The following is a 23175-nucleotide window of genomic DNA, read 5'->3' on the forward strand; positions in this document are numbered from 1 at the left end:
AGCAGCCACCTCAGGGGGGGCTGAACCTCGCTGTGTATCAGTGCAGGCAGACGAGGGTATGAAGAGATGTGTGGAGAAGGGTCTGTCAGAGAAGGCGGCGCTCGGAGCGAGCGGGGTCAGGGCTGGGCTAAGGCGGGCGGGGGTGGCTCGGCCCGGCCAGGTGGGACAGGGACAGGGACAGGGCCGGGGCCGCTCCCGCCTCCCCCTGAGGGGCGGTGGCTGCGGCCGCGGCCGCGCGCGAGGAGGCGGCGGGAGCCAATGGGGAGCGGCCAAGGCGGGAAGCGCGAGCCAATAGGAGGCCGCGGCCGCGGCCCGCGCGCGCAGCCCGGGGCGGGGTGAAGCGGAGCGGCGCGCGGGGAGGGGCGGGGCGAGCGCGTGGGGCCGCCCCTTCCCCGCCGCAGTGAGGAGCGAGCGGGCGGCCATGTTGTGCGGGGGGAGGGGAGGAAGGAGTTGAGAGGAGACGGCGGAGGCTCCCTCACACACACGGCACAAGATGGCCGGGGAGCAGCCGCGGCTCCCGCACGGCTCCCGGGCGCGCTCCCCGCCGCTCGCTCCGGGGACGCCTGGCCGGCGCCCCGGGTGCCGCGCTCGAGGGCCAAGTCGGGCCCAGCACTCTGGGGGCTCCGGGGCTGCGGAGGGCGGCGAGCGGGGCTGCCGAGAGGGGCTGCGACGGGCGGGCAGCAATGGCGCCGAGGCAGCGGAGCGCTGCCCGCGCCGCTCCCTCGCCGGGCGGGCGCGGGGCCGCCCTTGGCCGCGGGCAGGGCGAGCAGGGCAGCAGCGCCCCGTCCTCGGGGCCCCCGGTGCCGGCCAGCGGGCTGCTCTTCGCCGGGTAAGTGCCGGAGTCTCTGCGCTCCTCATTGTCCTTTGTCCTTGGGAGGAAAAACAAAATGTCCTTGGAGCCGGGAGGGGGAGGGGGCGCTGCCTCTCCCTGCTCCCCCCCCCCCCCCCCGCCGCTCGCTGAGGGGACCCGCGGGGACTCTCGGGGACCCCTGCCCGTGTCCTGCCCGCGCGGGGCTGAGGGGGAGCGACGGGACCAGGGGAGCCCCGGTGCCCCTCGGCGGCTGCGGCGCTCCCCTCCCTGCCCTGCAGCACCAGCGGGGCTCCGCACGCCCCGGCCCCAATGCAGCACCGGGGGGGCAGCGGCGGGTTTCGGGTCCCCGGTGCGGTACCGGGCACAGGGGGGGCTGCAGAGCGGCTCCCCCAGCGCGGCGGACGAGGGGGGCATCTGCAAACCAGCCTGTAACTCCAATGCAGCAGAGGAGGGAGGGGGGAGAGGTGAAGGCTGTACGACATCATCACTTAAATGTTTTTAGCCCTGTGTCGGTGTAAAGAGCGTTTCTTGCCCGTCGCTGCTCGGATGGGGATATGTTTTCGTAGTTTGTGAGAACAAAGACGCCATGTCCTTTTCTCTTAAAAATAAAACTTGGTGTGTTTTTTTTTTTTTTGTGGGGTGTTGGCTTTTAACTCTTTGTAAACCAGTGGGGAAAAAAAACAGGCTGCGGATGAGACAGATTTTTCTTTACTGAAACAATAGAGGAAAATTGACTTCACTGGAAAAACAGCAGTTCAGGTGCAGAACTTTAAAGAAAACTCTTAAGAATTACGTGCAATTTGATTTTGCAATTAAAACGGCAATGCAGAAACTTAGAAGCTTGAAAAAAACAAAGCTCGGTCATGCCGAGTCTACAGTTTAAAGTTGGCAAAATACTACGGTTGTGATTTAGACGACGCTACGAGAAGAAAAGGTAGTTACTTAAATATGAATTACACGATAAGGAAATGGATGAGTTTATGTGTTACATGGAAAGCTTTTAAAAAACGTTTCTCGGGTGTCAGGTTTGTTTTCAGTGTTCAGTTTATGCGTTTTTCAGAGAGCTCACAGTCTTTTCTCTTTACGAAACATTTTTTTAATCGTCTTTTCGGTGCTTAATAATTGTAGAAGTTCTACAACACCTATTGCAAGACTTTCTAAAAATGCAAGTTTAAATGGAATACCTCACGTTGGTTATGCGTTGGCTCGCATTCAGCAATTAGCAATTTAAAGGCAAAATTGTTATTCTCAATGTGTAAAAAGTCACTGTGGTAGAGCAAGAGGTAAATATTAAGAACTTTAGTTTTAATTGGAGGTTGTGTATAGCCATATTTGTTGGATTTCTATGCTGTACACTTGAGCAAGGTTATAAAACTCCGTGCAGGTTTTAAACATTGCAGTTGGAGGTAAATCTACGTTTTTCGGTACTTCCTCTGCAAATGTGAATCCGTCATTGCAACAATACAAGTTTGCCCTTTTTTGGAAATAGAAATACAGGTTTTAGCAACGGCTGGACTTCTTCACCTTTATGCAAAGTCTTCAGTGCCTTTATTTTAGATTTGGATTATGGTGGTTTTATAACCCCAGCAGCAGTTCTGCAGTATAGAACAGGTTCTGGCATACACACTTTGCCCTAAAGAAAGTTCTAGCTTTAGGTGGGTGTCTGCTGGGTTTCTCTCTTCTTAAATATGTTAGGGGATTTTTTGTTTAAATAGCTTTGACTGATTTCTTTTAACAACTGAAAATAAAATAGCAAGTAATTGTCTCAGAAAATAAATGCCTCTTAATTCGTAATGTGTTTTGTTGAAGGGTTCTGGTTTTTATATTCAAGGTGTAGGGATTTGAATTTATATTTGGATACCTTTTAATTTAGCAATGAATGTTTTTTAAAATTGTGTATTTACTGAAAGATTCCAGACTTCTTAAGTATGAAGTAGTGGTGATGATAAATATAACTGCTGTAAAATAAAATAACATTTTTGCCTTCACAGAAGGCAAGAAAAGTTAGCTAGAGGTAGCGCAAATATAGTGTTCCTTGTGTTAAAGACCATGGCTTGGGACCTGGTTAAAGGTTAAAGAAACTGAAGGCTTTAAAATTGTATTCTGAAGGGCAAAAAAGATGGGTTTTTGGGGGAGATCAAGTAAGTTAGGACTTAAAATTTAGAGAAGCTGATGACAGAAGCCATTTTGAAATAACTTTGCTATCACTAAAGGTTTTATTTAATTTTGCATAGCCTACTTCTAAAGACTTTAATGTGAAAAAAAGTAGAAGGGGTGAGGGGTATTGGGTGATAAGTTACTCAATAAAAAAATCTTAAATTTGCATTTGATCTCTTTAAGTCTTTTAAAATTAATGTAATGGAAGACAGAAGAGCAGATCGCAGTTTTTCATGAAAAACACAGATCATGTGTGTTGTATGTCAGTCACTCTCCAGTGTGTTTTTCTTCAGCCAAGAATGTACTTTTATTTTTAGAATTGAGTTCTAAAGATACGGTTACTGCTATCATAAGTTTTTCTTGACTTAATAATTACCTAAAAATCGATACATTTCAGGCATGTGACTTGTTCTGCTTTCTAAAGCAAAATGCTGAAAATTTCATTTGTTTTTTTTCCAGATAGAATACCATGAACAATACCTAATTTTCTGGCTTCAGAGGAATCGTTCATGACTTACTTTCTCAGGTAAGAGTGGCTATAACTTGTGATAGTATGTTCATTTCCTTGTTTTTTTTTTTCTTGGAATTTGCCTTTTTGCTACTGGGCAGATTGGAAGAAAAAAAAAATCTGTTTTTTTACATGGAGAGGATACATTTTGTAAAGTATCTGGACTTTTAGAAAGCTTTTTTTATTTTGCACATAGAGATAGACTGTCTTCAAATAATGTCATGTTTATGCACTACTTCTGTATAAATTTTAGTTTACCAAGGGTATTTGCTAAGTGGATTGCTATTTGTGTATATACATATATATGCATTGTATTTGTGGAAAAGGACAGTATTTTCATATAAATCTATTTCATTAAATGTCCCATTTCACCACTGAGAACCTGCGTTAAACTTTCAAAATGGCTTGGATTTTGTACTTAATGAGTTTGTAGCATTAACGGTTGGGGATATTGTTGGAACTCCATATTTGGCAGCAGTAACATCAGTAACACAAGACTTCAGGTATTTGTAGAGGAGATTTTTGGGGCCTGTTTCTTGTTTTTGGGAACATAAAGACTAACACTTGGCAAGGATAGAATATTGTTATTGTACTGTAAGTAGCACTTATATTAATTGAAAGACACCTTACGTGTTTTCAGAAAGTTTCAGTCAAGAACATTAAGACTGTAGGTAAGATCTGTGTATACCTTGTTTTCAGACAAACCTGGGTTTGTTTTTTTTTTTTTTTTTCCTTTAAAGGTTCTCACTGGATATTGTCCTTCCAAATATTCAGATGACTGCTTGGGAAAAAGACCTTGAGCAAAATTCTGTACTGTTTCTGCCAGGTATGTCATATTGTGTTGTGGCTTTTTGCTTGTGTCTTTTTTTTTTTAATTATGCTGGAAACAATTTTTTTTCAAAATAAACATTAAACATTTAAGCTCCAGTGTTTTACCTTGTTGAATTCATTTTCCTTCAAGCTCAATGCATTTGAAAACTGTTAGTAAGTACTAACTACAGCAATGTTCATGTCTCCTGCACCTTCAAAGATTTTTATGGTCACTCACGTACAACTTACAACAAACTGCAGTGACCGTTTTGACACGTAGTAAAGCCAGGCTGTGCTCTGAGGATTGCCATTTCTTAAGCACATTGTCTAACTACACTTAAGAAGTGCTTTTCCTTAGTTCAAGGTATTTGTTCATTAGCAAGGGACACTCATAAGCTTTTCCTTTCCAATACATAGTTTATACAGTAAAGTTAGAAATTCTCTTTTTGGTGTAAATTTGACTCTAAAAGCCGAAAGCATTATGAGGTATCTTATCTCCTTGCAATAAAAACAGATCAGCTTTCTACACTTTAAGATTCTGCATTCAGAATCAGAGTAACACATTTCCTTTGAGTCAGGCTTTCACCACTGTGTAATTAAAAGTTGGAGAGCTTGTTTGCCTCTCGTAACTGGTTCCTTTTCGCAGCTTCCCGTGCTCAGGTACCTCAGTGCGTACTCAGGATCTCAAAGCGTAAGGCGTCTTCACGAAGACACCTGTATCAGGAATACCAAAAATACTCTTGATAATTTGCTTTTTAAAATTACATAATTGATTGTGATAATTAAAGAATACAGTTGTGAACCCCTACCTGAGTGCAGCTGTTTTCTTTGGCTTGGATGAAGCCTTCAGCCTGTTCATCTAAAAAGGCATGTGCCAATTTTGCAAAGCTTTATAAAAATGTCTCTCCAGGTTGTAATAAACCTTCATCTGCAGAGAGTCACTGCTGATGTGTAAGGTAGAATGCAAATAATACTTATAGATAATGGACATGTCCATCATTGTGGATGTCCTACAGCAAACACGGCTAATGTGCAAATGTATGTGTCAGTATGTTCTAGAACTTCGTTGTGTAAGTGTCTGATGGGATCTGTGAGAACTACGAGTTTGTGTTTAGAAATGATCTCATACCTTAAGATCAACAGAGCATATCTGAAATCCCATGTGAATTTTCAGTTTAGAGGGTCAAAATCACAGATACTGCAGAGTCTATTACGATAAAGGCAAGACCAGTCTGAAGACAATGAGACTGAGCCTGTCAGACATAAGATTTGTGTTCCTAATGTTAAATCCTGAAATGTCTAAAGCTGCAACTTTTAATTGACCTGCTCTTCAAAATTAGCAAAATTAAATATTAAAATTAATACCCACTTGTCAGGAGCAGATCTTGGGTGACCTGCATGTTCCATGATAAATACAAAATTGAGCACTTCAGTCTTAACAGTTGCACTTTTGCTGTTTGTGCTGAACAGGTGTTATAATAAAGGCAATTTTACCTGTCCGTTGTTACTTTTCTGAGCTCTTTGGATCTGCCTTTTCCTGTAAGAACAATATACGTTTATCTAGCACATGGCAGCTTGATCTCTACATTAAGTTGACCTGAGTAGGTTTGATGCACACTACTGGGACTTGAGGAAAGTTTTTAAGTTTATGGCTGCAGCTGCTCATGAGGGTTGACGGGGTCAGGAGAACCTCTCTGGTTGATTCTCAATAACTTTTTCAGCAGAGGAAGCTGTTCCTCTGGGGATATGAAGCTACATTATTCTTAAAGAATTGCTTTTTGTAGCTTTGACATCTTATATGGAAGAGTGTTGGTGTGGTGATATACGTCATCTTTGTCAAAATACTAATTAATCCCAAGAGAGAATCTAATATCAGGTAATAGCTTTTGGGTGTCTGACCTCACCTCTTGCTGTAAAAGGAGATACACTGTCATGGTGGTTGGAGCCAGCAGTGCCAGTCTTGGGGTGAAGGAGCCTTGGACCTTTGATTCAGGGTGTGTTCTGTGTGCCAGAGGCTGTTCTGTACTTACAGCATCTGTAATTTTAAAATAAATACAAGCCACAGCTATTAGACTACCTTAAAAAAGTAATTTCATGTGTATTCTTAGAGAGAGATGGATTTTTTTTTTTTAATTACATGGGCTACAACAATTACTGCAAATAGTCTGATTAAAAGACTTTGATGCTTATTAAATATAGGAAATACAGGTGTTAACCTGAAAGGTAAATTCTTTTTCAGACAAGACCTATATTTCCAAGTTCTATGGTTTGTGCCTCTGGGCATAAATTCCATCTTTTGTGATGAATTCTGTAGTTTGGTAATGATTGGTTTTGGGATGTTAAAATTGGAAAACTCAAAAATACAGTGGTATATTCTGTAATAGTGGAAAAATAACTTGTGTGAATGAAATGTTATGTGTTATCAACATCTTGGTGGTGTTTTTACAAAACTCATTGTTTGGTTCACCTGTTCACTTGCAAGTAGAGAAGTGTCACTACTGCTGAGTGGTACCATTCTGGCAAACATTAAATTGCTTTTGCAAAGTGGTGCTGAGGTCAGAATACACCTCGGTTGAGTCTTTGTCATTAGAAGAAGCTGCTCTGTGGTGACAGCCATATTAAATATTGTCATTAAAGTTTCTTTGAAACTGCCGTAACTGTGTGCTCACTCTAAATAAAACAGGAACCAGTTTGAATGCAGGTGATCAAAGTGTAGCTGCTCTGAGTTATTAAAGATGGTTGAGAGCTGTAAATTGAAAATCTTGCAATCTTTAACTTTACCTGTCTTCATATATTAGATTGTAGTTTTTAAGTGGCTTTTTTATTTAAGGGAAATTATACGTACTGGGCAGCAGGAGATTTAAAGAGCTTAAGTGAGTGTATTTACCTGGTTCATTGATCATCCAAGAGGCCTCCATCAGTCATTCAAAACATGAAAATAGTTCAGCAGCCATGTTGTGTTTCGTCTAAAATGGTGGATGGGCACTTTGCAGAAGTTCTGTGCTTCCATTTAATAGCAGCTGCTGGAGCACATTTAAATACATGTTTTAAACCTCTAAATGTAACGTTCTTTTGTATATTCTACATGTTTATGCCAGTTTACTAATATAATTTTTTGTCATTTCCCCTTCTTAAGGGATCTTTTTCCATAATAATAATTTCAAATTACATCAATAAAGAAATGACAATTCTGTTCATCACAGTTTTTTTTTTCTGTGCATCTGAGTAGAAACCAATGGAAGACAAGAATTTAAAGGATTGCACAGTTTGCTGTCACTGGATAAGGCCATTAATTTTTATGTATTTGAGGCTAGGTTTTAATATAAGTAGATTCTGAGAGATCACAAGCAGTTTGCTCATACACGTCAGGAGGATAAATTTTGTGGGTAATTTCACACAGTCCAAATTTAGAGTAAAAAGGAAGTTCATGAGTTGCTTCAGAGTTTTACGTCTTAGTTTAATCTTACAACCGTTGTTTAAGGTGTCTGTGATTAAAGTTTTGTTGATGCAGATTGCCAGTAAGCGTTTTCAGAGTCAGGTTTTCACATTGGGACCTTGCCCATACAGGGATAATTTTGAGATACAGAGTAGATAATTTGTTCCAGATAAGTGCGTTACATTATTTGCCCTTCATCCAGCTGATACCAGCTCTCAGTAAAAAGGGTATTTTATTTTACCTTGTGAAGGGCAGATCAGTTTGCTAAAGTTCATTTCCACTTGATGCCTGCCTGATCCTTTTCAAAAAATTAAAAAGAAAGGTTTTTTTTTTTTTTGTGGTAATTTCTCAAGGGATTTGTGTGCAGGACAGGGCCTGAATTTCTTGGGTGGTTTGCACAGGGTCTTTGATAACACATTCCCTAGTGATACTTCAGAGTTTTTATAAAAATGGCTTTTGTAGCATATGCTCTGATCTGTAACACTTGGGTTTTTTTTTCATTCAGGGATAGGACTTGTGTAATACTCATAGGCTAATGTTTGGTCCTTAGGATTTCTTTATTATTTTTAATTTTAATTTAAGAGTTCTAATATCCCATTTTCCCTACAGATGTATGGAGGAATTGATTTGCTCACTATATGCAAAATAGCTGCTCTTGGTTGAAGGACTGGTAAGTTGTTATTCTTAATAAGATGTACTTTTTAGCTTTTTAAAAAACCCAATCAACCAGACAAGGCTATAATGTTTAACTGGCTGAAGCTGTTGATTGAATACGTTGTGAAGGTCGTTTGTGCGTGGCTGTGTGCGCACATGTGATTCAGAAAAACCCCAGGATCATTCCTGCTGGGCTCTAGGAAATGGGTAATGCTTGGATAGTCCTCTCACCCTGTCTCACTGCAGAACAGCCTTCACATCTGACTGTAGTTCTTCGGTCTCCTGTGATTTGACTCCATGTTTTGTTGAGAGCTTTTCTGTCGTAGGTTTGCTGGTTCAGAAGGGTTGGTGCACAGATGAGTCTCTAGAGAGGTACTACACGATTTGGGTAACAAATGGTGTGGAAAATATAGCAGGAAGAACTTCTCATATGCATCTTGTTTTGCCCTTATGCTTCTGTCAGGATCAGTGAGAGTTTTTGAGCAGACATTAAATGTCTCCTGTTCTACAATTGCTCTGTTGCTGTTTTTCATTCACAAAGGTCTGGCTTTGCACAAAATATGTAATACCACTACAGTTTTCTGTTTGTTTCTGGTTCTTTTTTTTAATTAAACTACTAGCTGATAGACTTCAAATCATTCCTCATATAGTCAAAACACAAAATTGGCAGGCTTGAGTAGAAAAATTAATTCAGTTCTATACTGGATGAATATAGGAACAGAATCTTTTCCAGTTTCCTTAACTAAAAGGAATTTGGTCTTGACCTTTTGTTGTCCCTGGCACATTTTGTGACTTTCTTGGGAGTTGCCTGTGGAAAGACACAGGTCCTTTTGTCTTTCTGTCTACTTAAAATTCAAAAACGCCTTGATTCTGCATTTTTAATTAGGGCATCCATTGCTTTTTGTGTACATGGATTAACTGTTTTTGTGGGAAGCTCTATTCCTGTAGCACTGTGCCTTGGAATATATGCATTTCTTTAAAAGAAGCAGTTTCTTAGAGCCAGTTCTTTCAGTCTGACATGATACCTGATTGAGCAAGGCCTTCCTTAGGCTGCCTGCAGCTTGGGAAAATGTTCTGAGATACAAATCCTCTTATTTTAGTGGATAGATGACAGTGATTTTTAGCTGTCCTATGGCTACGTGTGTTAGCAGAGCCCTCCAGCAGCCACTGCCATCTATGCGGCCTCAGGTGCTGAACAGCAGCTGCTCCCTGTTTGTACTCCAAAGTCCTGTGCTTTCTCCTCATCTGCTCCCATGATGTGGAGACTGATGTAGAGCTCTAGTGGAAGGGAAAAGGAGTACACATGGTAAGGTGCAAACCTTGCCATGTTAGTGTGGCCTTGTGCTGCTTCTGCATCCCTTGCATTTTGGACCAATTTTACCACTGAGTTCAGTCTTGAAGTAATAATAATAATGGCCAGTCTTCGCGAGCGAAGATCCGGGGAAGGTCTTTCCACCTTCCAGCCTGCGCATTGGATTTTTTTAGGTGAGACAAAGTGTGCGCGGAACTGAGCCCACCCTTTAATCCTAAGGTTCATCTGCCGGGGCCAAGCGAGCTTGGACGGTGGCAGCGAGGTCCTTAGGACGTAGGTGGATTGCCTTTTAAGGGTTAACGACCTCCACCTGCCCGGGAGTGGCCCTGACCGGGAATCGAACCCGGGTCTCCGCGGTGACAGCGCGGCGCCTTTACCACTGGACCACCAGGGGCTCCAGTCTTGAAGTAAAATAGTGGAATTCATGAACTTGAAAGAATTCAGGTTTTAATGCATGTACATGAGCTTAGCTTTGATGCTTTTTAGCAAGTATTTAATCTCTTCTACTACTGGGCTCTGTAAGTTTTATCACTTTGTTCCTTCAGAAGTCTTAAATTATTTTTCCCACTGTAGGTATGTGTAAAACAGAATATTTCTTGCCATGTTTCTCCTTCCTCAAAACTTTTCCTATGCTATCCACTGATGCCTTTCTAGCCCCCAATCATCTGCTAGAATCTCTAAAATATGTGACTCATGTTCCATTTTTATATTAATCTTCATATGACTCCTAAATCTTTCTATGTGCACTTGTGTTTGTTTTCTCATTGGATTGTAAATTAGCTGATTTGGTTTCTTGAGTAAGACTTTGGCCTTTCAGTTACACACCAAGTCATTCTTCCATCATTTTCTGGTTTATAATCCTTACCGTAAGGAAGGAGGTGAATGTGAAACCCTTAATTTACTTAATGAAACAGTTGTCTACAAATGAAGTTGCTTCAAAAACCAAAAAAGCATCCAAATGTGTGGATCTTGAAAGATCTAGTATTGCCCTCTCTGGTTAGCAGAGATAATGTTTAGTTGAAGCACTGATTTTTTTTTTTTCCCAATTTTTTTAAGAGAAGAGGGAAAATACTTGAAAACACCGGGAGCTTTATTCAAGTTGTGACATACTTTGCTTAATGCAATAAAGTTTTTTATTTAAAAATAACACGCAGAAAAGAGTGCATCTGTGAATAAAGTCATATCTTACCGGGAATTACTCTCTAAATCTGAGAAACCTGGCAAACAGCCTTAGCTAAAAATACCCAAACCTACATGACTTGTGCTTTTCTGCTGTGCTTAGAGAATATCTAATGGAGGTAAAAGCAGAATTAGGGCTGTCCAGAGCACTTATGTTCTGTGCAGTCTCTAACAGTAACTCATTATGGACTTTGCTGTCAATAAAGGACACGTCTGCTCTTTCCTCCAGTGTAAAAGTTACTGGGGATGTGTCTTTGAGAACAAAACCTTGCTTTAATGAACTTTGAAACAGAGACTTTGAGGTTTGGTTTGTTCACAACCTCATTCTGTCCATTCAGCTCTCTCTGTTGGAGTTAATTCTGTTTCCAGGGGAGTTTACCTCAGTTTTTAAGTTGAAGCCTCAGATTTCACTCTGGAAAACTTGGTAAATGTGTTGGTGTCTTATGCATGGGTGTTGTGTGTGTTGGGTTTCAGTCTCACACCTGAGGAACATAAGGTTTCAATGGACCTCAAATGGCTGAAGCCATGGGTTTGGCCATAAGGCATGTCTTTCATTGCTGGGGTCTTTTAATAGAGCAACAGACAATTGCAACAAAAAACTGAAGAGAAAATCTTTGTAAATTTTGTTTCAGAATTGTTGCCTTGAACCTTTAGTCAAGGTTGGGAACGGTTTCTCTCCCTTGGCAAGGAGTGTCACTACTGTTTGTCATTACAACACGACTGCCCAGGTCCCTGATTTATCATGACCAAAATTCTGTGCTTGGAAGCCAAACCAGGAACTGGTAGATAACAGAACCTTGAAAAATGGGCTGATGCCTAATTGATGTTACAGAAGTAGTGAAAGGCTCATGTCATCTAAGACAAAAATTGGGCTTTTCAGTGTCTACCTCAGTTTAGGAACACTCCATATGTCTTAGTGGAGGAAGATGTTTTTGTAACATTATTGAAACTTCTTAGGAAAATGTGCCTTAATTCATAAGTAAACAACCACTGTAAAATCTTTTAAACCAAATGTAGATTTCAAAAGTGTAGAGGTTGCTATTAATATTTTGGCCATTCCTGTGGCATCTTTTTGATGTATGAATAACTTTGAGAATAAGAATGTGTTCTTAATTATAATACATCAGCAGGTTTGTTTACTGCTAATTATTTTACAAGATTGAGAGAAGAGTTTAAGATGAAAGTTATGGGGTTACTTGCAAAGTTTTTGGTACAACCAGTGTAGTTGAACCTGGTAGGGAAATTTGCCCTTAAATTGGTTTTGGCAGATCTCATGAGTGTCTTAAGGCAGAGGCCAACCCTACTGGAAAGAGCCTTTCAAGGGTGACTAATATGTAACTAAATTACCTTTCTGAGAGGTGGGGAAAACTAATGTCAGTAATTAAATTTCCTAATGTTAAACTTATTAAAAATATAATCATATATGAATATTAAAATTATTTTAATGGTCTTATTTATGGGGTTTTCCCTGTGCTTATGTTAGTACTGAGTGTTTGATTGTGACAGTAATTGACAGCTTTGTGATAGGGGTGTTTTTTTTTCATGGTTTGATACCTCGATCAAGGCATTAACATTAAAAATCATGCAAAATTTTAATTCATCTTCAAACAGCGAAATAGATTTGCAATTAGGTTAATGACAACGGGGGGGGGGGGGGGGGGACAAGCCCCAAACCAAAGAAAGCCCCAAAACTGTTCATTCAGTTTGTGGGAGAAAAAAATATCTTCCAAAATATTTAATACCTGTCTTAACTCAGGATGAGTTGAGTGCTTGAAACAAAGCATTTCTGTAAATTTGGATGTTCAGTTTGAGAACATGAAGATCCTGGGGTTGAATACTCTTAGAGCTACGCATGTTCAAAGTGCAAAGGGGATTACCAGATCCCATATTCTACTTCTGTGTGCTGTAGTATTCAATTATATTTTAAACAAGGAAGTCTGTAGAGCAAAAGAAAACAGGACACATGGCAGGTGTGAAAGTCATACTGGGGCTTGTTGCACTGGTTCCAGTGCTCTTTGCTTTGCTGTAACTGGTCCTTTTGAGACTGGGGAAACTGGGATGCCAAGGCAGAGACCACTAGATGGCCCCACTGGTTTTTGCTGGGCAGTGGGTAATTTCTGCATCACTTGTCAGAATCAGCCCATGGTTATCAGAAAACAGGGTAGTGGTGAATTTGGCTTTCAGACTAAAATGAAGTTAAACTTACACATATTCAAAGTAATAAATTGATGTTGGAGTGCAGATACTCAAAATTATGAAGACATTTTGAAACCTCTTTTGCATGCCAGTTCTACAGTCAGCTCTGGTTTCAAAATGATGTTTTTAATACTTAGTAACTTCCCGTTCTTGAGTTTTGCATGTGAGGAGGAGGAATAGGGTTTTTCTGAAAGTAAATTGAACTTGTATTTCTTGGAAGATGGAAAGATGGGGATATTGGGTTTGTATTTGCCCATGTGGATGTAATTTGCTCAGTTTGGTTTCTTATTCATCTGTGGGCTTGGTTGCTATTCTATGACGAGTAAAGTTGGAATATGGATGAGGAGCCTTGCTAAAGGCAGCTGGTGTAACTTGTTACCATTTTCACCTGATTTCTGATAATGTCCTTTCCCACCAGTAACTAAACCAGTCATTCCATTTGTTTGTAAGTGCATTTCCTTTTGCACTGTATGTCTTTCATGAGCTGGAAAACTGGGTTAAGATGGTGGAATGTCTTCTTTCCAGTCACCATCTGTCTATAAGAAACCAGTTTTTGTGCCTGTTACATTGGTTTTGATGGATCTGTGTCTTTGAAGAAAGGAGTGTGAACAGTAGTTATAAATTTTGGCTTATAATAGCCTTGGTATTTTACTAAGCAATGTCAGCTTCAGGAGATGGGTCAGTGCAATGAAGATGGTTGCAAGAGCAAATATCTTTGCTTTCCCACCATTGGTGTCTCTAGTGGTTTAACACTGAAGAAATTTCAAATGGAATTTATGGAGCATGCAAAGGTTCTTGAACTTCTAATTGTTTCTCTCTTTTTTATAGTTTTGGTTAAATTTTATATTTTTGACTAACTGATGGTTTGACATTGTTCCTGATTAAAACCAGATATTACAGAATACGTAATATGGAATAAAGCATCAGTTACATGTTTGAATTATCTTGAAGATACAGTAGTTGAATGTTTTAGTTTAAAACTATGATGTGTATTCCAACAGCATTTTTCTTTTAATTTTCCATAAAGAATCCAATCAGATGAAGAGTGTCAAAAGGAGTCTACGAATGAGACACCAAGATGGCAGTTCCACTGGTGATTGAGAGGTTGAGGAAATGGACTAATGCATGAGTGCTGTGATGTGTCTGTCCAAGAAAAGGATGTTAAAACGTGGATTCTCATGTTAATAAACCAGAGAAGATCTGGGTTGCGATCATCATATGAAAATGGACTTTGCATTTGAATTAATCAGTGACTATCCAATGATGGATCCGTTTAAGGACTGGGTGGCAGAATTTTCCTTTCAGATTGTGTTTGCATAACAGGCAAATTAATTTGGTTGAAGATCTGTTGCTACTCCTTTGGAGAAAATGTAATTTTTAAACTGACTTTTAATAAAAGGTTTTGGTTTCTTTCACACTTTGTGTTTGTCCTTTCTGGCTGAATATTTTTATTGTGTTGATATTGAAGTGGGTTACATTTTTGGTTGTTATTAAAGTGAGAAATACTTAAACTACTAAGTACTGAAGGCAAGGCAAAATTTTGTGCTATACTTGATTTCAAATGTGGTTTTCATTTGCAAATTATGCTCACTTTGCCATGACTTCCAATGAATTTTTATTCGCTGGCTTGTTCATTCAGGTGCTTAATATGAGGGGTTTTCAGTACTTGGCCTATTGTCAGGGCCCTGCTGCTGAACTTTGTGAAGTTATTGTAAGATGGAATTGATACAAATTGAAGGCTGGGAAAATATGACAATAAAGGAGTACTTTAATGTTTTGTTTAACTTTTTAGGTGTGTTCTTTGGTTGTGTATGTTTCGGTTGTGGGTACAGAAACTTTTCAACATACTTCTTTGACAACATACCTCCTAAACAGTCTCTTTGGTCTTAAAATTGTTCTGTGCAAGTGTCCAGCCTGCTTCCCTGCTCTTGCATGTAGCCTTAGCAGGGCAGCACTGTACCATGTGTTTGGGGAGAAAGAATGGGGTTATTTTTGATATTGCTACAGATGACATGTTTACCTTTGCTAATGAATTTTAAAATGGTTCTAATGTTCAAAACCCCAGTTTCCTTCCAGCTTTGTAGTGGATCAAGTAGTTGAACTGTAGGCACTTTTCTCTATGTATTTTACCTGAAACTCACAGTTGTCTTTGTTTTGTGCTGGAGGGCCAAGATGACACACCTGGTGCTGAGATAACCTTGGTGTTCTCTTTGAAAACCCAAACAAACCCTCATTCATTGTGTGTTTAGCCATTTGCCTTGCTTAGACTTATTTGCAAATACCCATTTTTGCCATGATGGTTGCTCATACCTGTTTCATCCAGCCATTTTGATGGTACACACTTGTTCCAGCTTGGTTTTGCCATGTGTTGTTTTGTGGTGGAAGTTGGATACTGGGACCACGATGAAGGGATTCCCCATTCAGATGAGTGGATTTCCTCAGTGTTACCTGAAATTGCTTGGAATGGTCTTGCATTGTGGTTTTTTTGGTTTTTGCAGTTGAGGTACGAGGGGTCTTTTGTTAATAACTGTTGAATTCTTTAAAATGGACTGTGGCAATGGAGTGTTCCTCATGGAACCCTTTGTGGAAAGAGGATGGGTGGTTGGATGAGGCAAATGGCAGGTGTGTGTGGAGGAGTTGAAGAGGACTATGTTGGTTCTACTGGTCGAAGCCAGTGGTTTTGGACTGTTGGGATGCTGTGCCATGGATGTCCCTGTAGAACCCCAGACTAGCCCATTACCCCTTTCCCTTCCAGTGGTGTCCCCCCCGTGTCTGATGGCTCTGTATTGTTGTGATGCTTTTCAATAACCAAGATGTCCTTGTGCTTCGAGGAATTGGTTTTGCTTGTGGACGACAAATGGTGGTCAGAATCAAGCAGTTGGGGTTGCTTGCATCACCTACATTCCCTCAGTGTTACATCCTCTCAAGTCCAGGAGGTTGTGTTGGAGATGCCCATTGATTTCCAGTTCTGCAGCTTGGCTGTTGCGCAGCTTTAAAATTAATTTGTCATGTTAAAATCTGTTACAGACCATGAATGGGTTAAGACAGTGCATTAAAAGTAACTGGTTTGATGGGCTTGGAGTGACTTGACCTGCAGTGCCTTGGTGTAGCAGATGGAAATGGTGTGCCTGTTGCATTTGAGTTGGTGTGGAAAACCACTAGGGAGGCGCTGTTGAGCTGGAGGGGAATGTCGACCCTACTGGGCTGGATTGGGAGTGGGTGATGCTCCTGTACCTCACTGCTGGTGCCAGTGTTGGGGGCTGAAGAGAAGAGCTGTTGTCTGTGGGTTGTGCCACTGAACTGGGGGGATGCTCCCCTTGGGTGGGGTGACCCCCAGGGTGGGCTGTTTGGTGCCTGCATGGCTGTGAGCTCCACTGCCATGCCTTCAAAATGGCTTGTAACAGCACCACTTCCTGTCCAGGGAGGAAGTAATTTTAGCCCAGGCACTAAAATATTTAACAAATCTTTAAAACAAAAGGCACAAATTCCATTTCTTTCTGGTTTCCAAAGGGTGCCTGAGCCACAGGGGGTTAAGATGCCCCCTGAGCTGGGGTAGTTGGGAAGAGCCAGGGCTGTGGGGTAGCAGGCACCCTTTAGGTGGAGGCTCTCTCTTTTTTTGGTAGAAATGAAGGGGTGGGTCTATGGTACATCACCTGAGTTGTGGGGTAAATGTAGAGAGTGTCAATCAAAGGCAGAGCTCAGAGCTGGGAAGGAGCTCTAGATGGCGGCTGTGCCTTAGAGAGAGCGCGCTCAGCTCCGTGCCTTCCCCAACACTTTACGCAACTTTCCCTAACTTTCGGGCAGCCTCAGGGGGCCCCCACAGCCCCTTGCCTCTCCTAGGCACTAATCGGGGGCTAAGTGGACCTTTTTCGGGCAGAAAAGCAGCTTTTGAGGGCTCCCTTTTCGTGCCTTGCTGGAAAGAAGAAGCCGTGGAGAGAGCCCAGGTCGTTGTTTTTCCAGCTTAGAAGCCATGGCGTACCTCCATTTTTGTGCGCTCTCCTAATGAGCTTTTTCCCCCGGACATTTTTGTACTAATTATTGCTTCTTTTGCTTTATCGGCAGCATATTTTTGGGATTAGTGTATATATATTTTTTTTCATTTTCTGAAATTTGTATTTTATCGGTATAATTTTAAGTATTTTGGATCTAATGTTTTTCCACTACCCGAAACTAATATCGACTTGGTCCTGGCGGCGGTGCACGGATCAGGTAGGTGAGCAATTAATAATAATAATTTTTAGATTTCTGCCGTTTTGTGTACTTTGATTTTCGACCGATTTCTGCTGTATTGGGATGACGCAATAAGATACAGAGATTATTTGCATCCAGTGTTACTTTGGGAAAGTTTGCAGGATGCTCCTCTACTGTGTTTATTCTCGGATTTTTCTTGTAAAAATGATTATTTGTTTTAAATCTCCGTTTTGCCGTGTTGATCAGTGTTGTGTATTGTTATAACAATATCATTGCAGCGTCAGGACTTTGTTCCTGATAATGAAAGCCAGTGAAACGAACTGGGACCTTACCTTTCTTTCAACTTTTGACAGTAAATACCTGGGCACAGGACTTCAAAGCAAACAGACACCCCTGACCCCCTCTTAATATTTTAAGAATAAAAAGATGATGAGAAATAAGGACAAAAGCCAAGGAGAGGAGGGTTCAGTCCACAGCAATGCATCGAGGTATGACCTATCAACTTTCTTTTTTTTTTTTTTTGTTAAAACCTGTGAATACCCTGTTTACTTTGACAGCCTTGGGTTACTGTCAGTGCTTAATAGAAAACATTTTAGTGATTTTGCTTCCTTTTTAAGGAATGACCTTGAGATTGTTAGCATGCCACACCCTAATTTTTTTTGTAGCAATTTCTGAAAGTTGTGTTGTGACTTAAGGGCCCATGTCCTAGGCAAAAGGTACTGTACCTTTATTCAGGGCAGCCCTTGCCTCTGTAGGATGTTTTTCCAGCTTTTGAATTTCAGTTTTTAGGTTTTTTGTGCTGTGAAAAATGACCTTGTCGGTTTAGCCATTGCTGCATTGCACCATTTTACATACAAGGCAAATTTTTCTTTGAAGAATCTCAGAAGTCTAAACTTTAACTGAGGGCCATACAGAAGCCTGGTGTAGTAGTAAATTATAGTAAATAGACACAAGAAAAAGTTACATGAATGAAAAAAAGCTCATTTTAAAATATAAAGTGGAAAGTGCCTGTTTGTCTGATACCCCTTACTTCAAATTTTATTTGAGCTTGTAGAACTTTGATACTGTTGAGCTATTTTAGAGTATTTTTATACAATTTAACTAGACTTTGTCCAGCTGGTGATGGCATTTTGTATCATAAAATATACACTGGGACTGTTAACAAGAGGTACCAAATGCTTTGCTTGTTTTGTTTAATGTGTTTTTGCTCAGTCTTTTTATTTACTTTTGTCGAGTAATGAGATTCTATACAGATTTTTATAAACTTAACCTTGATGTGGGAAAAGCATTGAAATGCTGGAAATGTTTGTTTGCTGGGAATGCACAATTACCAGATCGCTCATTTTGTATTTAAAGGGTCAGCTCTTTCAAAAATTGGAAATTAAATTATATGCATTTTTGTTTCTAGTTTGTAAATATTCCTGAGTTTTGCATTTTGTCAATTTTAAATGAATCACGGCCTGTTTCTTTTTCTTTGGTGTTGTCTTCAGTCATTTTTAACCAACATTAATAAAAAAGAATTCTGAACTGTCTGTTGTATCACATGTGCTCTATGTGATGTTCAGGTGTTTGAATAGTATTCCTGATGTCTTGATTTAACCTTCCTTATGCACACGAACTTGAAATACTGTGGGAATACATATATTATCAAATTACTTTAACCTTTTAGTATAAACTTGGATGGTATTCTGGGTGTATTAAAATTGCAGTCAAATTTTAAGTCCTAAAATGGATATGGGTAAGTCTGTTTATTTTGAAATTATTATTATTATTATTATTATTAACTAAATTAGCCTCAGGGATTGTTGAAGTATTACATGTAGCACCTATGCAGAGCTTTTCTAATAATGCAGTTTAAAAATACATCAGATTTTCAAACTCTGCTTTCTTTACTGTAAATGCTGCACACAAAATACTGTGTGAAAATTCACACTTTGAAGAAACGTATGATTTGGCTTACTAAAGTTTTTATGCTTTTTTTAAAGTGCAAATTATCAAGAGCAGTAACAGGCATAATTGTTCAGGAAATCGAAAGGTGGTTTTTTTGTGTTAGAAATATTATACTGAATAGAAGCTGAAATGGGAGCCATGAAGCAGGAGTCCCACAGGAAGAAGACCTCTGGGGTTTTGTCCTTAGGGGTATGGGATTTGCATAGTGTCTTGAGTGCTTTGGGGGTTTTCATTGAAAGGTTATTTATCATAATTGATCCCATTTACATATAACACCTGTTGTGTGAGGTTATTCTTCTCCCCCTTCACATCTTTTTTTCTCAAGATAAACTTGTGGGTAACACCAACTCACCTAAGTGTGGGAACAACTGAACACAGGATATTTGCAAGTGAACCCTGTCGAGCTTATTTCTGAGCTGTGAGTCAGCTGAATGTCATAAAATGGGCTTTACTTCCTGAGGTTGACCTGAAGTTGTAGGGGAAATGATTTCTAGGAAGTAAAGCCTCCACTTTGCTGTACTGTAACCCAGAAATGCACTGGTGTGTGCACTTCACGTGCTGCTGAGACAGATTGGCATCTGTGGAAGTTGAAGTCCTGTCACCAGGTCCCTGGTGGGAGGCCTGGGTGGTGAGGAGGTGGATGTGGCAGGTGCCATTCACCTGGAGAAGCAAAACAGCAGGACTAGAGAAGGGTGTTAAAGTGGAAGAAAATAGAATTCCCGTACACCACTGTAGTGTCCTAACTGAGGAATATGTATGAAATTGACTCCCACCTTTCCACTCCTAAGGAAATGCGAAGGCCTGGCTGAACAAACAAATACCTGAGGATTGCCCCAAAGCAGATGATTGTTCTTGGGTGGGAGATGGTGTTAACTCTTTGCAGTTTGTAAGCTGAGGGGTGTACTGGCTTCCTTTCCAGATGAACAGCAACAACTGCCCTTTTTGCACTGACACTAAATCCAAGCTTGGAACTGAGATTTCATGCAACTTTCCCCACCTGCGGTAGAAGTTGCTCTGGGTCTGCTGCAGTTCCTGCTGACCATCACCTCTGTGCCTGGGGCTTGCATTAATTGAACCCAATCTGATGTATTTTCTAGCATCTTCTGTGCTGTGTTTCGGAGAGGCAGGTGGTGTGAAGGTACATCCATGGACAGCCCTCACTGGAATTGCAAAGCCAGAGGCAGGCAGAAATCTCCCTGAAGCTGAGTTTTGGAGTGGTTTTGGAGGGATAGCAAGTAACAGGCAGGGGATACATTGTTGTGTTCCTTTCCTTGGCCTGCATCTGTTGCAGTTGCTCTCCCACCTCTGCAATATTCTGTGTGGGGCTGATTTCTGCTGCAGAAGCTGCAGGGCTTGACAAGCCTTTGTGTCTGTATCCAGCTCTGAGCTGCTTTAGCATAAAAACGTCGTGTTCTTTGGAAAAATAAAGGTCGTGGTGGGTTAGCTGTCAGGCCATTTTCTGAGCAGAGAGCTGGGGGTCTGAGGTCTGAAATGGCGTGTGTTTGCTCAGCAGCCGCCTCCCAGAGCAGGGCTGTGCAGCCTTCGCTCAGCACAACACCCTGCCTGACGTGGCAGCCATTTTATGGAGATGTCTGTACATACGAAACAGCGTTTGGCGAGGGGGGGAGAGCAGGGAAATTAACGTGTACAGCAAAAACTGCAGTCCCTGGCTCGCGCTGGGAGCCGGGGGCACCCGTTTGTTGTTCGGGCAGCGCCCGGGGAGGGCTGCAGGGCTGTGTCGGCGGTGCGGGAGCAGCCGAGTCACAAAATGGCTGTTCTTTGTGCCGCACTGACGGACGCGCCGGAGCCGCGGGAGCCGTGCGGGGGTTCAAAGGCCGCCCTGGGCCGGCCGCGCCGCCATTGGCTGGGCCGGGCTGCGCGCGCAGCGCTCCCTCGGGATCGGGATCGCTGCGCCGGGAGCGGGGCGGCCCCGCAGCTCCCCCCGCTTCCTCTCATCTGCCGGGCGTGGGCTTGCGTTTAATTCTTTTTTTTTTCTTTTTAATACTGCAGGCTATTTTGAGAAGTGACTTGATAAAGAGCAGGACTATTTTTGGTGCGGCTTTTTTTTTTTTTTTAATTTCTAAAGGAATTGCAGAACACCGTAGTATTCCTGGAACGTGTCTTCTTTTGTTTGTTTGTTTTGTTGGTAGCCTTAAATTACTAAAACTCACTGTTAACTTTCAACGTGTATTTTTTCAACGGATTTTCCTTGAGGTGAATGGAAGCATTAAATGCAATTATTAAAATGCCTCTAACTGTGGGTTTCAATTTTTTATCCAGCTGGTGGGTTATTTTATACTGCTGTGGCTACCGTGCATGTCCCGAGGCTTTCAGTTTCATTTGCACTGCTGGATTCTTTAGCGAGGATTTTTTCCCCTCCCCCTTTTTAAGCTTTAACCCTTTATGAAACTGTCCGGAGCCTTTTTTGAAAAGGGAAAACCCTTGATCAGTGCAGGACACAAAAGGAATAATGTGCAAGGAATTCATATGAATCGTGATGTAATCTGTGTGCAGCACAAAGGAGATTGTTCTTGTTTTGCTTTGTTACTTCTGTTTCACATTACCCTCATGGAGGAAATGTCTCATCTAATTATGCATGCACAATCCTGAGGCTTTCAACTCCTCTGTTCCCTGTTTTGCGATTGCTGCCAGGAATGGCTGCAGTATATACAGTGCTATAAAAAGGGCTCGCCAACTGCAAGAAAGCTACATTTAGCTGGAATTCATTATCTTCTGGATCGTTCCTTTTTAGTTGAACATCTTAAACTAATTAAACACATTTTTATGTTTTCTTTAAATGCATGAGTGTTGCTGAATAAAAATGGAGAAAGAGGAATCAAGAGCTCACCTGGGTACTTCTGTAACCCTGCCAAAGTGTCTGTGTGGCACAGCGTGTGCTGGGCTGGGGCGTTGCCTTTAGCTGAGAGCACGTGTGTGCAGGCGTGTCCCCACCGCTCCTGCCCAAATCCACCGCTGCCTTCAGCCAGGGGACGGTGACTTGGCTCGGATCGTAGATGAGAGTCTGTTACACTTGCTGTTGGGTTGGTGTTTCACCTGTTTCTGAGTGCAACACTTGCCCTTATCTGCACCTTCCCCCACTTCCTGCACGAGCTGGAGCAGAGCTCTGCCATGGCTCAGGGGTGGCATTTCCAAGAAGCTGATCCCACCTGCTGTGCCTTGGGAGCAGCGAGTCTTAGCTACACTAACCACACTCGTTTATGCATTATTAAAAAAAAAAACAAACCAACCAAAAACACACAAACAAAACAGCACCAAAACACCCTCCTCCCCCCAAAAAAACCCCACAACCCCCCCCCCCAAAAAAAAAACCCCAAACATTTCACCTGTTAGCTTTGAGGGGGCTCAGAGGGAGGGACAGGAAGGCAGCAATTTTTAATCTCTCCAACTCGGTATAGGGATAAACCAGTTCCTATATTTTTCATGTTTCACCCCTCAGAAAGCTGTTCATAGGATTAGCAGGTCCCTGAGTTGCTAAACCTGTCTTTGAGGAATTTTTATACTGGCACTTCTTGTAATTCAGACCTATTAGTGCTAGTTTTGAGGAGCAGGCAAGGGTACCAGGGGCAGATGCAAACAAGCCATGAGCTGAAGTCCCCAGGACTGTGAGCTGGAGCGTAGGGACTGAACTGAAGCTGCTGATGCCATGGCCTGGTTGCTTTTGAACTCCAGACAGCTAAAGTAAACCTACTTTGGGTGGAATTGCATCTGCTGATACATAACCTGGAGGTGTGTATATCCACGGTATCTTGTTTCATGTTGCACGCAACAGTCCCCAGCAGGAACTGCATTGTTAAATTAGACTGTTGAGTTCTGAAGATGGAAAAGGTTTCTCAATCTCCCCTTGCCCCTAGCTGAAATCCAGCACAGGAAGGGGGTGATAAGGGAGAAAGATTCTGTTCTGCTTTATCTTGTCTCCTTCAAGGAAACTAAATACAGACAGCACAGCACTG

At 41.7% G+C, this 23175-nt stretch overlaps 1 protein-coding gene across 2 annotated transcripts in view; it reads left to right on the forward strand.

Moving 5' to 3' along the window:
- Positions 1-423: 423 nt before the first annotated feature.
- CHD2 (chromodomain helicase DNA binding protein 2) overlaps positions 424-23175 on the forward strand; it is a 70448-nt gene continuing 47696 nt past the window's right edge. Inside the window, exons 1-6 of one of the 2 annotated variants that reach the window (XM_050309903.1) lie at positions 424-829; positions 3428-3494; positions 4217-4302; positions 8332-8392; positions 14091-17272; positions 17608-17742. In XM_050309903.1, coding sequence (XP_050165860.1) covers positions 17681-17742 — 62 coding nt within the window. In that variant the 5' untranslated portion in view covers positions 424-829; positions 3428-3494; positions 4217-4302; ... (1 more) ...; positions 14091-17272; positions 17608-17680. Of the gene's footprint in view, positions 830-1255; positions 1746-3427; positions 3495-4216; positions 4303-8331; positions 8393-14090; positions 17273-17607; positions 17743-23175 lie in introns of those variants that run through there. The other variant, XM_050309904.1, reaches the window with a different exon arrangement.

Source organism: Myiozetetes cayanensis, unplaced genomic scaffold, assembly GCF_022539395.1.
Source record: "Myiozetetes cayanensis isolate MyiCay16 unplaced genomic scaffold, myiCay2020 scf14, whole genome shotgun sequence".
NCBI classification, from domain to species: Eukaryota; Metazoa; Chordata; class Aves; order Passeriformes; family Tyrannidae; genus Myiozetetes; species Myiozetetes cayanensis.